Raw genomic sequence first — 17,091 nt, 5'->3', positions numbered from 1 at the left:
GAAGCGACGAACCATCTTAGCAAATAGCGACCTCTCTGGAAGATTCGTTGGTGCTCGTGTGCACTTGAGATTGCCAACGACTCGCGTTGCCCGTAGTGATCCACAAAGAAGTGCTCCGGATCTGTCCGACACATTGCATAGAGAGAGTGAGACGAACTTGGTGCATCATTGCGCATAGACTTCCACAGAAACCACAAGAATAATTGGTTTGTCTCGAGTGAGGACCTTTTGGACGGTGGTAAGAGTCCGTCTTTGGTTTAATTTGAGTCAAGATATACAGTATTGTGGCTCTAAGGAGAGCTCCTCTTTGTACCTATTTGCCTGATCTCTTCTCCACAAGATTCAACCACGGACTGAAGAGCGATGCGCAGGCACGAGCTAATGCTCGCATGCACTCCGCGACAAGGCTCCATTCTACCCTGGCGTATTGGATATAAACACGCGTCAAGTGGGCTGGGCAAACCAATCACCAACTCCGTCCCTTTGTATCTCTGCAGGATCGTCTGTAGACCAATGAGAAGGAACCTGGTTGACGATCGCTCTGTAACGGTCCCATTAGGTCAAAATTTCCGAGTGTATTCGCTATCCAATGCGCATCGATCGGATGCCGGACGGATCTCGCCCTTCCGAACCCTAGAGCTTAAAGTGCATGTTCGCTCAGCTCCTATGACATCACTGCAAGACCTCGCAAACAGTTCGTAGAGTACAAGCATCTGTTCACAATTGAAAACGCAAAGTAGTGGGATGACTGCTCGCAACGATAAAGTTTCGAACGAGGATTGGGTCGTGGGATGGCTCCTTTTTCCGCGGACCCAGGAAGCCTGTCACATCCCCGTTTGGCTTCAAACTTTCAGAAATACGGGGTGGTTACGTGTTAAAGGCATTCTGCCCTCTTCAGCGTATGATGATTGCCGTTCAAACCCTTGTACTACTTCTGCCAATACTCACCGGGAGCCTCTCGTCGATTGCCTTCGAAGACTAGGGGTTAGGGTTAGATGGCCAGATCGCCTCACTCGGCTTATGTCACGATGAGTTCAAGTTGTTTTGATAAGCATGAAACCTTACAGAACACGATCGTGCCGGACATTTCTGCAATTAAAATTCTCCAGCAAAGTCATCTATGATCTGATTTGCTGATATAATTCAGATTTCGCCATGCAAGCCATCCTTGGGAGTTTAATTGGTCCTCGTAAAGAGCTGCACGACCTCAGTGGACGGGTAGCCGTCGTGACGGGCGGGAGCATGGGCATCGGGTTAGTTACTGGAGTCATTGAATGAAGTGAGAAACAGAATCTGACACTGATTTGCTGGCTACTAGGTACGAAGTGACCCGTGCCCTCATTCAATCTCATGCTGCCAAGGTCATCATGGTCAGCCACAACTGGGACCATGGCGACGCAGGTCTACGCGGTCTCAAAACGGAATTCGGCATCGAGACGCCTGTGGATTGGATTCAATGTGATTTAGGAAACCTGGCGGACGTGAGAAAAGTATTCTCCGACATTAGGAAAAATGAGGACAGATTAGACATTGTGCGTCCTGAGTCCTCCCACCGTTCTTTTCAGGAAGTTTTGCGTTGATCCGAGTGGTTGCATTTCATATCTAGTTGGTGCTCTCCGCGGGTATAAACAGCAATAAGTTCGCGCTTGACCATGATGAGATCGAGAGGATCTTTGCCATCAATTGGTTGGGTCAACTCTACGCAGTCAACCAGCTGTATCCGTTGATGCGTCGCACCGCAAAGATGTCGCCAGACACGCCAGCGCCAAGAATAGTGTTTGAATCTTCCGGCGTGCATCGGTTGGCACCGTCCAACGTGAAGTTTCGGTCTCTTGGTATGAACCTGGTCGTTCGATTTGCTCTAAATGAACTAGACGCTGATTTGAGTGCAGAGGAAATCAATAACTCTAAGCTCGGCCCGGTAGAACTTTATGCACGTTCCAAACTTGCCATCATTCTAGGTGTCAAGTATGGGTTGCTGCAAAGAGTGATTGACGCGTACGGTGACCGCATTTATGCACTGTCTGTGCATCCTGGAACGGTTAGTATCCTGGCTCTGTCACTTGGCTCGAACATTCTGCTGAAGGTAATTTATCCCTCGTCTAGGTCAACACCGAGTTGCAACAGCAATATCGGGAGGCATATCCGGGCTTGCTTGGTACGGTGTTGACATACACGACACTCGCATTTGGTCGAAGCCCTGAACAGGGTGCCTGTAGTGCCATGTATGTCAACCTTACTCTCTAAGCAACAGAGCCACGCTGACGCTTTTCAGATATGCTGCGAGTTCTCCAGAAGTTGAGAAGAAACGATGGAATGGAGTGTACCTGACAGACCCGGTAAGAGTAGCTGGATTAGTCGATAGCTTTTCAAGGTACTATATGATCTGATCTTGGTCTCATAGGGCCAACTGGGAAAAGAAAGTTCCCAAGCTAGCGATCCCCAACTTGGAGCTGCGCTGTGGGATCTCAGCACAAATCTCATCAAACAGAAGCTTGGAGACGATGCACTGATTGATTGGGGTTCGGAGGGCAAGTGATGAGCTATAGGATGGCTTTTCAGTCAATTAATTCTAGAATAATTACCAGTATGAGCCAAACAGAATGGTCAAAGCAGAGGGCTGAGTTTGTAATGACAGTTGACGCAAAATTTTCCGAGCGCGTCCAAACCCATGCCCACTTTTAGCCGACCTCTCCGGAAATAAGGTTAGCCTCCTGACAGGCAGCAACAGCGCTAGTGTTATCGAAACAATATCATTGGCGGCTCGTTCCGTTATCAGCACGTGATAATCCGCCGTTCCCCAGATAATCTCTCCAGGTCCCTCGAATATTTAGCTTCGACCTTCAAATCAGCCTAGGTTTTCTTCTTTTGAATTTCTTCAGAAGTCACAGTCCGGGTTGTCCTTTCCTTTGCGCCAGAAGCAATGGTGGTGCTTGAGCGCACGATTTCAATCACAGGTAGTCAGCTATACTCTCTACGCTCCATGGCGATGTAGCTAACCCGTATGATTCCTGCAGAGGAACAAGCGCGTTCCTTTGCTGATGCATTCAGCACGGTACAGGGACGTTCGGATGACCAGCGTCCAAATAAGCGGCGCAAGCTTGAAAATGCAGAAGCACTCGATGTCACCGCATCGGGCAGCGAACCAAATCGGACGAAGCTAGACGGCTACCTGACCTTGTGTCGACTAGTTCTGAACTTCGTATGTGGCGTTCGCGTGTCTAACCGGGGGAATACATCAACTAACGGATCCCCTTGCATCCAGGCCCTTCCAGAAACCTACAACGATCCGGATCCTCCACTCCTATCCTCCGCCCAAGAGCTTCCTGTTCGGATAAAGTCGTTCCAGAACCTTCAGAACTCCGAACCAGACACTTCGGCGAACGACGTTGATTCGAGTAATACTGATCCCGCTTATTGGCTGGAGCTGACATCCACACGATTGAAGCGAACAGTACTCGCTCAGAGATTAGAATCTCCTACATTGAGAGAATTCGATGAACACCTTCAGCTATTACCTGTCTGCTTGGATACTTCGACTGGGGTGGCTCCCACCGTTTGCTATCGGGCTGTTCTCGCTTGGTCACCCGATGCAAATTCGTTGCAGCTGTCATGCCGATTCTTGTGGAGGGACACAATTGATATTCCATTTCGCCTAAGGCCAAATGCCAGAGAGATACTTTTCAGATACGCCCCTCATGGAGAGGGTGCATATCAAAATGATACGCTCACTCCGACCGATAGAAGCTGTAATTCCCAGCGATCATTTTTGAGCAATTGGTCGCCACGTGACTTTTACGATAATGTCTACGTTCCGATGAACACACCAGAGGCATCCGCCGATCTGGGCTGTGATCAGGTGAAATGCCAGCCTTATCCTTTTCAAAATCGAGCAGTAAGGTGGCTTCTAGAGAAAGAAGGTGTTGAACTTCTCCCCAATGGAAGTGTGGTACCTCGACAACAAGAAGATCCGGGCTTGCCGGACTCCTTCCAGGAATTTACAGATTCCGATGGTCGACGCTGCTATGTCAGTCAATTGTATAAGATCGTGACTACAGATCTTTCCAATTGGCCAGATCCTAGAAAATCTTTCAGAGGTGGCATTCTGGCGGAAGAGATGGGACTTGGGAAGACGGTGGAGATGATCCTTCTGTTCTGTCTAAATCGCCGTGTTATGTCCGAGGACGAGTCGAAGACCAGCGACAGTGCCCTAGTAGAGTCTGGAGCTACTCTGATCATCACGCCGCCGGCTATTCTTGAGCAATGGAAACAAGAACTCCAGATGCATGCTCCGTCGCTCTCGGTCTGCGTCTACGGAGGTCTGCATGGGCACAAGTACTGGTCTACTAGCCGGCTTGTTCGAATGCTTGCGAACAACGACGTCGTTCTCACGACGTATAATGTTATCTCACGAGAGTTACATTACACCATTGAACCCCTCGCGCGCGATTTGCGCAAAGAGAAGCGTTTCAAGTCCAGGAAGTCGCCATTGATTCTGATTTCTTGGTGGCGTGTATGTCTGGACGAGGCTCAGATGATCGAAAGCGGCGTGAGCCATGCGGCTCAGGTCGCTCGCCGCATTCCCAGAGTTAACGCGTGGGCAGTGACGGGTACTCCTATTCGCAAGGATCTGAATGATATTCTTGGACTTCTTCAGTTTCTCAATTATGGCCCGATCTGCGATAATCCGGACATTTGGAAGAGTCTTTGTCGGGACTATCCTGCTGCAATCAAAGCACTCATCAGGAATCTGGCACTGCGACACAACAAAGATCTGATACGGGACGAGCTAAAACTTCCGCCTCAAAAACGCGTTGTTATTACTATACCTTTCACGCCGGTAGAAGAGCAGCAGTATCTGCAATCTTTCGACAAAATGTGTCAGGAATGTGGCGTTGACTCCTCTGGAGCGCCTCTCCAAAACGATTGGGACCCCGATTCGCAAGCCGTGATAGAAAAGATGCGGTATTGGTTAACAGTGCTTCGTCAGTCTTGTCTTTTTGCGGAGTTCACAAGCAGCGACAACCTCCGGCCTGTCCTAGAAGTTTTGGACTCGATGATTGATCAAACCGAGTCGCAGATTAGAACAGAGGAACGTTCACTCCTTTTATCCCAGATTCAGAGGGGACAGCTGTTGGAAAATGCGCTTCGTCCCAAAGAAGCCCTTGAGCTTTGGTCGAAAGCATTGAAACGGTCCAAGGAAATCGTCGATGAGTGCCGCAACCAACTGCAGGCCGAGCGCCTGAAGATTCAAGGGAACGGTGCGCCATCTGACGTCGACACTTCCAATTTCGACGGAAATGGAGAGGATCACGGAGATAGAGAAAAGAATTCCCGTCTGGGAACATTGCGGTTGCGTCTACGAAGTGCGTTGGAGGTCCAACACATCTGCGAATTCTTCACGGGGAATGCGTACTATCAAATCAAAACCAATCCGCAACTCACAGAGCCTGATTCGGAGCAATACAGGAAGTTAGAGAAGGCTGAGACCGAAGCCTACGAAGCTGCCAAGCAGATTCGTCGAGAAATCCTGGCAGAAGTGGCGCAGAGAGTGCGAATATCTATGAAGAATGTCGACGAAAAAGTCAAGGCAAAGTCGTTCGCCAAAATTCCAAGAATGGATCCTAAGCTTCCGGCTCTGGGCTTGCAAGCACGGCGGATGCTGGAACAGGTCGAGGAATTCTGCGAGTTAATGAATAAACACGCTGCGCAATTCGAAGAGTGGCGCTCTGTCATGGTAAACTTACTTACTCAGTCTCTGGTTGATGAAGAAGGAGATGCGGACCTTCAGGGTGATGAGTATGAGACGTCAACAAAGCATCAAGATGAGATGTACGTTTATTACGAAGCGCTGCGCACTCTGCTTGCCGATCGCCAGGACGCTATCAATGGCCAGAAAAATCTTCTTGTTGGAAACCAGGTCAAGTTGGGTATCAGTCAGGCGAAGCAAGGCAATGGGCCCTCTCCAGAACTCTATCTAAAGCTCATGCGAACGAGAAATGAACTCAAGCCTCCTCCAGGAATGGGATCACTTCGAAAGATCATTAGTGACCTTCGAGGCTTGACTACGTCTTTAGAATGGCAAGAGGGAGAAGGGAGTGGCCGCGCTGCAGCAGAGCTGATGCTCGTGGATGATGCCATTGAACGTGTCAGTCGTATGTCAACCGAGCAAAACAAAACACTGTCTGTTTTAGAGAAGGAGATCGACCTTTTCCGCGAGACCATGAATCGTCGACTCGAATACTACCGGCAACTGCAGGAAATATCCGATTCAGTCGCCCCGTATGACGAGGAAAGCGTTGGAAAGCCGCTGAACGAAGAACTCTGGGAATCGAAGCTTCGACATGAGTCTGAGCTGGAGACGAAATTGTCTGGTCTGCGATCAAAACGCAGGTATCTACTTCATCTGCGAGATGATTCCGATGGAGACCCGAACTCAAGGATGTGTGTGATTTGCCAGTCTCCCTTTGAAATTGGTAGGCTCATTCTGCCTTGATAAAGGGTTTCTGCAGATTCTGATTTTGGTATACAGGTGTCTTGACTGTCTGCGGCCATAAATATTGTCGCGAATGCCTCAACATGTGGTGGCGTCAGCATCGTAGCTGTCCAACTTGCAAAAGAAGACTGAAGAGTCTCGACATTCAGCAGATTACATACAAGTCGTCGGAGGTCACCGTGCGTGAAGAAAACGCTCAGACAAAGCACGAAGCGGACCGTTCTCTCACGAATTCCATTTACACTAGCATCAATGCAACGATGCTGCAGGAAATTCAGCAAATTCATCTCCGAATGTCTTATGGATCTAAGATCGACGCTTTAGCGCGCCACATCTTGTGGTTGCGCCAACATGATCCTGGGGCCAAATCCATTGTATTTTCCCAATACAAGCGATTCCTGCACATGCTGAGTATGGCATTCTCCAAGTTTGGAATTGGCTTCAGCAGTGCAGATACCAAAAATGGCATCCGCAAGTTCAGAGAAGATCCAACAGTATGTGACCGTCGCTTCTGCCTTCGCTTGCCGTTGACTTTGGCGTTAACTCGAATCCCAGGTGGAATGCTTCCTTCTTCATGCCAAAGCACATTCGTCGGGTCTGAACCTCGTCAATGCTACGCACGTGTTCTTCTGCGAGCCTCTGATCAATACAGCGGTTGAGTTGCAAGCCATTGCACGCGTTCATCGTATCGGTCAACATCGTCCGACTACGGTCTGGATGTATCTGGTGTCCAACACCGTCGAGGAATCCATCTATGAGATTTCCGTTGCGCGTCGTCTCGAGCATATTAAGAAGAGAGAAGAGCAGCTGCAGTCTCCCATTACCGGCGATCATGACGTGACAACGATGGAGAACATCACTGAGACAGCAATCGACGCGGCAAACTCCTTGGCACTGCAAGATGTGATGCCAAGTAAGCTGTTAGAATCCTCTGGGCAAGAACTCGTGCCCAAAGATGACCTCTGGCAGTGTCTCTTTGGGCGCGTCCCGAAAAGATCAACGGCTGATCTGAACGGTATTGAGCGTGAGGTTGACCGATTTCTACGAGCAGAGGCTGCTGAGGAGAGAAGGCGCCAGAACCTATCAAATACAGAAAGGAGCTGAAGTCGACGAGTACCGATTTAATCTTTTGACCTTGCTTTCTTGTGCTGTCTTAACTCGCATTTCTTACGGCCGGGTTCGGTCTTCGGAGGAATTGATTTTGCCATTGGAATGGTGTTGGATGCATAGATAGTGGCACAGGAATGTGAGGGCTGTCCTTTGTTCTAATGGCGGATCTGATCACATTCAAGTTCAGAAATGTCTGGGTTCTGACGGTCAACTCCCAACCCTAGCCCTGGCTTATTCGCTGCAAAATACTAAAGTCACGTGATGAGGTCATTTCGTAAGCTCCGCAGTCGGAGTCGTCAGTCTTTGTGCCTGGAGACAAAACGTCTCATTTCAGTAGGACCTCAAAGTAGATTACTGTCTCCCATTTATTACCATCAAACGGCGACTCTTTTGAGCAAGATTCCGTAGCAATGCGTTAAATGCATATCATTTGAATCTATCCGAACCGAATCTGTACATCATGTCTGCAAGCTCGGCGACTGAGAGCCCTGAGGCTCGAGAGTTGAGCCTGGTTTCCAAAGTGGAACTTCGAATCGCGCTGGCCGACACCGATGAGAAGCTGCAACGTCTGCTGCAGACGTATCTGGCACCGTTGCTGCTGAAGCTGGCATCGGACAGTCTCGCGGTGCGCAACAAAGTCATCTCGGTCTGCCAGCATATCAACACCCGCATCAAACCGCAGTCAATCCAGCTGCCGGTCCCGGCGCTGCTGAAGCAATTCAAGGAGCAGTCTTCACAGTTGATCCGCCACTTTGATCTCATTTATATCCAGAAAGGTCTTGACCGTCTGGATGCCTCTGTGCGAGCAGAACTCTTGCCCACTGCTCTGGAAGGGGTTGCGAAATTGGATGCATCCTCTCCACAGGCGGCGGTGATGTTTAACTTGATTCTGAGGTTGCTACCTTTGTTGAAGTTGCCTCCGAAGGGCAGCCCAGAGGACGCGAGCTTGAAGGAGAAACTCAACCTGTCAGATGATGATACCCGATTTCTGGCTTTCTGGTTGGGAAAACTTCTTCTGTTGTCTCCAGCCGCTCCCAACACTGAGCACGCTCCGGGACTGTCCAAGTCTGAGTATAAATTTCTGAATAAATCTTCCTCGTTTGCTGAGGTTTGGGATGCATCAAAGGAGGGTGGCTTGAATCTCACCGAAACCAAAGTAGCTGCCGCGAAATTTCTTGCAAGTGGCGCATTCACAAACTTCGAGAGATTCATTCCTGCCGTTATAGCCTCCGCAGACCCTAACTCGCGTATCTCGAATATTGGTGACGAAATGCTGAAGCGGTTCAGTCCAGCTCTCGACGATGCAGAAGTCGTGGACAAGCTGTACCGGCTCTACCTTGGAACAGAGGGCCAAGATCTCACGCTTCCTGTGCATACGCCACTCCGGATAAAGATCCTAGGCTATCTTGGAAAGTCTGTCAAAGCGACCACTTATACAGATCGGATCCTGCGAGTGCTGGACGATGGTCTTTTCTCGGACATGGGTCCGGCAGCTCAAGGGTTGCAAGCATCCAAGTTACGCGCACAAATCTTTACATTCCTCACATGGGTTGTCCGTGTAGGTGCCGCGCCAGATCTCAGAGCTATTGCTCCCAGGGCCGTCGAGGGACTTCGGGAGTTTATCAGCTCTCAGGGCTGGCCGGATCCGAGTCTCACCGGCCAAAAGTTATCCCACAGTGATGTAACCTTACGTGGCTCGGCTTATGAGGCCATTGGTATCCTGGCTCCCAAGGTACCAAATGAGGACGGAAGTGACTCCGGGACTCTAGACATGGATGTGGTGAGATGGCTGTTCACGTCGCTTGCTTCTGATGGGTCTGGCCCCGAGATTCACGTCAGCATCGAGCAAGCCTTGGGAAGTGTCTTGAACGCGTGTTCCGGAAACACCACTGAGGACGCCCAGGCTGAGCTAGACTCGCTGCTCCGGAAACACATGATGAACGGCATCTTGTTCCCGCCAGGTTCTGAGGATCCCGACACCGGATATAAGCTTGTACGCAGCACTCGCTATGCGGCAGTGCGATATACCAACCGGTGTCTGCCTTACAGCCACAGTACGGCACGATTCATCGACTTGCTTGCAATCAGCTCTGGGGATAAGGAAGGTCGGGAGCTCACTGAGGAAGGCCGAAAAGGGCTGGACCCTTATTGGTTCCGATTGATGAACCCAACGCGAGATGGAACTCCCTTGCCCACGTCAGAGGAGGCACCGGAGGATGCGTGGTATCGATTCCCTGAATTCACTGCTACGACTAGAGACCTGGCTGCATTTTATAGTACGGAAAGCGCTCAGAGTCACTTGGATCTGGCACCAATGATCAGATTCTGCAAACTCCTGTTGGTTCGAGAAGCTTTTCTGAGGTCCCAAATACCTGCTCCAATTGACCATGATTGGGAGCGGAGAATTGATACTCTTCTGTCATCAGATGGAGCTGCTCGGGCGGCAGTCGGAGAGTACATTTGTCAATTGCAGGAGCCTTCCGTTTTGCAAATTTGGCTTCGAGATGCGATTTCGGGACTTTGCCGTCATACAGGGACTTCTGCTGCGGAATGTGGGAAAGATTTCGTGGAGATTGCATCGCTAACCCCAAATAATCTACTCGAGAGTGTCGTTGATAGAGCCATCGTGCTCCTAGACCGTGCCTTCTCCATCAACGATCCAGTCACGCAGAATATCACCGCAAAGGCTGTCGGGATACTATTGTCTCATCCATCTTTTCCCGAGCATGATTGCCAGGAGGTCTATGCAGGCTTACTTACGCGTCTTTCTAGGTGGAAGGAAACCTTTGGACAAGCCGCCGTTCAGGTCCGAGGCGCCCTACTTGCTGCCGCTTATATCCTCAACAGGCTTTCATATCGCGCGAGAATATCCGTTATTCCAGACAATCAGGTCAAAGAAACCATTTCTCTTGTGCTCGACATACTGGTCAACTCGCACGACACACAGTTTCAGACCACGGCACAGCTTATTGTTGGTCAGCTTGCGCTGTCGAAGTTGCTGAATCCGGCAATCCTGTTGGAGCTGGGATATTGGGAGTCAGTCAAGTCCAAATTGATCCAGAATGGAAAGAAGGAGCAAGAATCCGCAATAATCGCTCTTGGACGTCTATCCCTTGTTTTCCCGGTCAACGGTGACGACAGAAAAGCTCTTTTAGATTCTCTATGCAGTTTGTACGAGATCCGAAAGCCTGAAGTTCAGTTCTCTGTCGGCGAGGCTCTTAGTACCGCTGTGGCTGGATGGGCGTCCAAATCTCTGATTGGGGAGTTTGATGTTGACGCAACGGCCTTTGAGTCGGATATTCCTGGCTCTGTACTAGCGGAAATGACGGATAAAGTCATCGATGATTCTCACGCCTCAAAGCCCTCTCTTCGAAAAGCCTCTGTCATCTGGCTGCTCTGCTTGGTGAAATACTGCGGCCACCTTCCAGGCGTTCAGTCTCGGCTTCGAAAGTGCCAGGCGGCATTCACCGGCGTCTTAGCTGAGAGGGACGAACTCGTCCAGGAGTGCGGTTCGCGAGGATTGACGCTTGTGTATGAAATGGGAGATCAGGAGCTGCGGGATGATCTCGTACACGACCTGGTTCGGTCATTCACCAGCACGGGCCCCAATCTTAGTGGGAAAGTCACTGGTGACACGCAGCTGTTTGAACAAGGTGCCCTGCCAACGGGCGATAATTCGTCAATCACCACCTATAAGGACATTTTGAACCTCGCCTCCGAAGTTGGTGATCCGAGTCTTGTGTATCGATTCATGTCTCTCGCATCAAACAATGCTATCTGGGCCAGCAGGGCCGCATTCGGCCGCTTTGGGCTGAGCAGCGTGCTGTCAGATTCGAGCGTAAATGGCTATCTGTCCAAGAATCCCAAGATATATCCCAAGCTCTATCGATACCGATTCGATCCGAACCCGAACGTGCAGAGGTCTATGAATGATATTTGGCAGGCGCTGGTGAAGGATCCCAATGCAGTTCTCGATACACATTTTGACGCCATCATGGAAGATCTATTGAGCAATATACTGTCCGGGAAGGAATGGCGAGTCCGACAAGCGTGCTGCGCAGCGATCGCCGACCTCTTGCAGGGTCGTAAAGTCGAGAAGTACGACAAATATTTGAACGAGATCCTCACCAAGGCGTTCAAAGTGCTAGACGACATCAAGGAGTCGGTTCGGGCAGCGGCCCTTCGGCTCTGCCAGGCGATCACAAACATGCTGATCCAGACCCTGGAGACCGGTGACACGACTTCGAAACGAGCCCAAGTCATGCTGGGACATGTTGTACCGTTCCTTCTCGGCTCAGGAGGCATGGAGTCAAGCGCGCAAAATGTCCAGGCATATGCAATCACAACCTTGATCCAAATCGTCAAGAAATGCCCGAATGTGTTGCTGCGGCCGTACATTCCTCAGATATTGGAGAAGTTCTTGGCTTCGCTCAGTTCGTTGGAACCCCAAGCTGTGAACTACATTCATCTCAATGCGGACAAATATGGCCTTACGGGAGATGAGATTGATAGAATGCGACTCTCAAGCATTCGCATGTCTCCGATGATGGAAACAATCGAACGCTACCTGCTCGATGGCTTGGATGAGCCCAGCATGAAGGATACAGCGACAAGCCTGGAAGGAGTTCTACGGACCGCCGTAGGATTGCCCTCCAAGGTTGGATGTAGTCGAGTGCTTGTACATTTGAGCACCAGAAGTTATCACTTCCGACCCTACGCAGACAAATTTGTACAACTCCTGAAGAAGCATGTGCTCGACCGCAACGATACTGTAAGCGTCTCCTACAGCTACGCGCTCGGATACCTCATGCGTTTGGCGAGCGATGGACGCGTTGTCGACACCATCGAATTCGCCAAGGGGTTATACTTTGACGCTCAAGAGCCCCGACACCGCGTTGTATCGGGAGAAATCATTCATTCCATGGCCAAACTGTCCAGTGACCGATTCGCTCATTTCGCGGCTGCCGCCCTGCCGTTTGTTTTCGTGGCCAAGCACGACACAGACGAGCATGTTCGCGATCCGTTTGAGAAGACTTGGCAGGATCATGTCGGTGGACCGCGAGCTGTCTCCCTGTATCTAAGCGAAATCCTCCATATCGTGTCGGAACGGCTTGACTCGCAAAGCTGGGCCATTAAGCACACTGCGGCATTCGCAGCCGCAGCTATAGTCACCAGTCTAGACTCTTCGTTGGATCAGACCACAACAGCAGAGGCCGTCTGGCCTGTGCTGGAGAAAGCGCTTGGCGGGAAGACGTGGGATGGCAAAGAGACCGTGCTCAATGCATTTGTGAAGTTTACGACGAATGCAAAGTCGACCTGGCAGCACGGAAGCGTGATCGGTGAAAAGATGAAGGTGAAGGCGTCGATGCGGCTGGCTCAGCCCTTTTGAGCGTCGTCCGAGCTAACCAATGAGGCTGTGCAGGCCATCATTCTCCGGGAAGCGAGGCGGACTAATGTCGCATACCGACCTCACGCGCTGAATGCGCTGGCAGAGTTTGCTAGCGTTCGACAAGACCTGTACCTGCTCCCCGATGCCATCCAGATTGTCAGGACAATATTCGAGCAGGAAACCAATCAGGATGGGTCTCATGACCCTGATAGGATGGACATCGACTCGGATCCGAGAGCCGTCGGCCGGTAAGTGTGGAGCAAAGTCTGATTGGGTCGCGAATTCACTCTGAACATTGTGTGTACTAGAATCGAAGCTACGTTTGCGGCCTGTACGAAGTGTCTCCTGCATTGCGTTAATCTTAGTGCACGGGACGAACCTAGCACGGCTTCCGGTGAGTTCCATTGGAGCAAACTGGCTATTGTTCGAAGAAAATAACTATACTGTATCAATTGACATGTGCGACAACTAACTGAACTGTAAATAGTTACGGGGGAGATAGCCACTATTCCCACCATTGTCGAGCCCGCATTACGGGGCAGTCCTCGGGCGGTGCTGGAGGCGCTCTACCCGGGTCTGCGGCATGTCTTTAACCTGTTTCAGCGCCGTTTCGAGAACGCTAGTACCAGCGGCGACGGGAATGCCGATCAGGATATGCTGAGCAGATCCCTGCGTCTTCTTGCCGATCACCTTCTCTTTCGAGACGACCTGGATCCGACGACGGAGACCCTGCGTACCAAGCGGGCGCAAGCGTCGGAAGCGTTCCTCGCCGCCTGTCGGGCGGGGCGGCTGGAAACTCAGAGGGACGCTGCACTGGCTGCAGCGCGTCGCCGGATCGACCATTGGCTGTCCCAGGAGCGGGCGGGACCGATCCAACAGACTCTGCGGCGGACTTTGGAGTGGTTCGATGATTAGCGGATTAACCGGAAGTTGTTTTTTTTCCTTTCGACATATCCTTTCCCTGGACGGTAATAATCTAGAGAGATAGCCCGCTCCTTTTTCGTATTTCCCACGTGGTTGACAGCCGCCGTTGGAAGCGGACAGTAAATTAATTAATCGACGGATTAGGTAATGAGTCAATGAGGACTGTGTCCTGGTGCTACCATTTAAGTTACCCAGCACAGCAAAAATGCACATCGAAGCCCTCAATTAACTTCGAGTTGTTGCTTTGACCGTCTGTCTGGTTTCCGAAAGATCTGAAGATGATTGAGTTTTGTTCTCGTTTGGATTGGTACCTAAAACCGCCAAGCTCCTCAGCCACGACGAGCTGGGATCCTCTCTAGTCCCAAAGCCCGAGACTCCGAGTTGACCGCGTATGATTTCTCCTCATTGTATGCTACTTTACAAAGAAATTGATGTATACTTCGTACAACGTTATACTTTACCAGGGTATATGCCACCATGTATATTCCTATATGGACACCTTGCATACAATGCATCGGGCACACCCGGCGACGTGCAAATCACGCCCGAGCCAACCGCTTTCAATGACCCCGCCCAACAAGCGAGGATACTAAAACAGGTAAACGTCGATGCGCTTCCAGAACCCAATAGTCCGTCCAAACTAAAACGACTAGAGAATGAAATCATACTACATACAAGAACCAACTGCACCCCGAAGTGATGAGTCTGTTCTTGTTTGATAAGGTATGAATCCATACCGTGTCGACACGTAATACGTATTACATAGGTTAGTTCATGACTCCATAATCCATACGAGGCCCGTACGAGCCTACGAGTACTTTTTTGTCCCGGTGTGGAGTGGTTGACAGTGGACTCGAGGGATTGAAACGATTCTGGGCCCCACGAGGCCACGCCAGCCTTTTGCAGAAGAATCCTGGGATTGGAGAACTAAGCGACCTTTGTTCAATAGTTTGGGTGGACTACAGACCGAATTGAACTAACGTCAAGTCACCCTAGAGGAGAGACTATTTCTCGTACTATTGAATGTCAGTTATTAGACCGTCAGGCACCCTGGCATGAGCAACTTGAACGGGCAATCTGGCACCACCACGGCATGTTGTTTATTTCCTCGGAGGTATGAGTGATGCTACGTAATGTTATATTTTAATATTGCAAATGGGAGATGAACAGACGAAGCAACGAACTTGAACTTCCCGAAAGAGTCGAAGGGAAGGGGGGTCGGACCGCTTGGGCTCTTGGCAACGTTAGTCAAAAGGATCCAATCTGGCCGTGACTGGCGGCGGAACGTCTCCGCGGCCGGTAGATCAGAGGGCGATCGATCGTTCTCAATTCGTCCTGAATCACATTCCGTGCAGATGAGCCTTGCAGAGAGGAGCCTTCTTTCCAGCCCTGGAGAAAATTTAACTCCATGACTCGTACCCTGAATGGACTGGAGCGGATCTACCAGCCGATCGTTGTAGCTGCGGATCAAGCATGGTCCGAACCGTTTGGCAGGTGCAAAATTGACCAACAGATGCTCCGTAACTGAACAACGCTGCTGCGAGTGAAAATTGTCTCTGCCTCTCTGTCTCTCTCTGCCCTCTGATCACCGAACATCACCACTGCGTGTGAACCTTCACATGGCGCTGCAGAATCAGATCAACCTAAATTGGTCACTTCCCATTCCGTACTGTGATTGGCTGGCTCGAGAAACAAGGGAGCGCGCTAGGCCGCAAACGGAAAGTCCTTGACACTCGGCATCCAATCCGCTGCGGTTTTGGACGACGCTAAGCTCGAAGCTGCTTGCCTTGCAGATGCGCTATGTAATGTACGTTGCTTCATTAGGGTTAGCGTCATGGCAGCGATACCAGTTTCTGGTACCCGTACGGTTACGAATACATGTCACATGACACAATGATCGACTGGTAAAATTCCTCAGTCGAGGAATAGATGCACAGAGGAATCGTGGACAGCAGTGCGGTGCCCGTCGAATCGACTCGAGCACGCGCAGAGTAGACGGCGTTGCCGAGTCATTGACTGGGATTTTCCTCCTTCAAGCTACAACCGTACAGATCTCTTACGGATAGGTTCTGAGCCACTGCCACTGTTGCTTGGACTAAAATAGACAAAAGGTCCCTGACTCTTGGGTCGAGAACGGGTTCCAGACCAGCAATCTAGATCCAGTCTGCCAGTGCGCAAACCTGCAAGTTTGGTATCGAGCAGTGTGGCACCGTGGCTCGTCGTTTGGCTCGTTCCCGCACAGGCTCTCAGCTGATCAAAGATTTTCTCCGAAGGGCATTTTGGCACTGATTCAGTTCGGCCGAGGTTGCCGGGGTTGGGAAAAAGAAGTTTGGCAGGAAAAGAAAATTAAAAACATTCAAGAAATCAAGAAAAATTAGAAAAAAAAAAAAGCAAAGAATGCTCACATCAGACAACTTGCCCACCCCCCTGGATAGGCCGTCTTGCTAGAATTTAGAAACCCAGCTAACCACATGCATGCCATCGCTTATCGATGATGCATCCAAACCCCGGCCCAATTGAGCCCCGTGATCCCGTAGGTTAGTTGGGCCCGGTCGACCGGAAAGCACATGGGGCTGGGAACCACTGCTGTTGCTCCTGCTGTTTGAACCTTGCTGTTCCAGGAAGCTCGAGCTCTCGCACGGCCCAGTGGATTTTCCCCGGATGCGCCTCGCTGGATCTTTGAATAGTTAGCTGGATTTGCTCATTAAGTAGAGCCAGCCCAACGTGGAGGATCCACGAACCGAACCGATAGACTAGTCGCTTTTCCTCAAGAAGCCCCAGAGGGGCCAAAGGTTCCGAATAGTTTATCTATCGGCGATCGCCACCCACAGTCTAGAATCTGGACCTCTTCCCCCTCGATGGTTCGCTCAACAGCACTGTAAAAAAGATCGAGAATCAGGAACCAGGGTCCAAAGTGTTGTTCCGATGGTCGTTCTCTCTGCAATCGTTTTATTCGCTTCGAGATAGACGTCACGACTGCGCAGGTTGCTGCTTTTCGATTCGGGCAATTATTCAACGATTCTCGTTTTCTCCCCCCATGGCACGGATCGGGAAAAATCTTGCTCACTTGTCCATATCTGCTTTTCTGCATTGACACCCTGTAGTATAGAAAGGGCGGAGGGTTCTCCGAGAGTCGGTATCTTTTTTCGTGTTGCGAATCCTGCTCTGCCAA

At 50.6% G+C, this 17,091-nt stretch overlaps 4 protein-coding genes across 4 annotated transcripts; 3 read left to right on the top strand and 1 right to left on the bottom strand.

Annotated features, from left to right (window-relative positions):
- Positions 1 to 1,155: 1,155 nt before the first annotated feature.
- Positions 1,156 to 2,539, top strand: VTN49DRAFT_3790 (uncharacterized protein; the record flags this gene model as incomplete). The annotated part of the gene is made up of 7 exons (XM_069411664.1): positions 1,156 to 1,253; positions 1,319 to 1,532; positions 1,607 to 1,835; positions 1,893 to 2,041; positions 2,107 to 2,225; positions 2,276 to 2,339; positions 2,405 to 2,539. 7 exons carry the CDS (start codon positions 1,156 to 1,158, stop codon positions 2,537 to 2,539), a joined length of 1,008 nt encoding a protein of 335 aa, XP_069268260.1.
- Positions 2,540 to 2,923: 384 nt separating this feature from the next.
- VTN49DRAFT_3789 (uncharacterized protein) lies at positions 2,924 to 7,600 on the top strand (the record flags this gene model as incomplete). The annotated part of the gene is made up of 5 exons (XM_069411662.1): positions 2,924 to 2,957; positions 3,018 to 3,202; positions 3,266 to 6,476; positions 6,533 to 6,990; positions 7,052 to 7,600. The coding sequence occupies 5 exons, from the start codon at positions 2,924 to 2,926 to the stop codon at positions 7,598 to 7,600; spliced, it is 4,437 nt and encodes a 1,478-aa protein (XP_069268259.1).
- Positions 7,601 to 8,066: 466 nt separating this feature from the next.
- On the top strand, positions 8,067 to 13,910 carry VTN49DRAFT_3788 (uncharacterized protein; the record flags this gene model as incomplete). The annotated part of the gene is made up of 4 exons (XM_069411661.1): positions 8,067 to 12,959; positions 13,029 to 13,243; positions 13,304 to 13,389; positions 13,483 to 13,910. 4 exons carry the CDS (start codon positions 8,067 to 8,069, stop codon positions 13,908 to 13,910), a joined length of 5,622 nt encoding a protein of 1,873 aa, XP_069268258.1.
- A 2,547-nt stretch (positions 13,911 to 16,457) lies between these two features.
- VTN49DRAFT_3787 (uncharacterized protein) lies at positions 16,458 to 17,010 on the bottom strand (the record flags this gene model as incomplete). Its single annotated transcript, XM_069411660.1, has 3 exons — positions 16,458 to 16,596; positions 16,661 to 16,679; positions 16,749 to 17,010. 3 exons carry the CDS (start codon positions 17,008 to 17,010, stop codon positions 16,458 to 16,460), a joined length of 420 nt encoding a protein of 139 aa, XP_069268257.1.
- Between the last annotated feature and the right edge of the window lie 81 nt (positions 17,011 to 17,091).

Source organism: Thermomyces lanuginosus, assembly GCF_041956635.1.
Source record: "Thermomyces lanuginosus strain ATCC 200065 unplaced genomic scaffold VTN49scaffold_29, whole genome shotgun sequence".
Lineage (NCBI taxonomy): Eukaryota > Fungi > Ascomycota > Eurotiomycetes > Eurotiales > Trichocomaceae > Thermomyces > Thermomyces lanuginosus.
The sequence above is the reverse complement of the archived record's forward strand: the minus strand, read 5'-3'. Positions and strand labels throughout refer to the sequence as shown.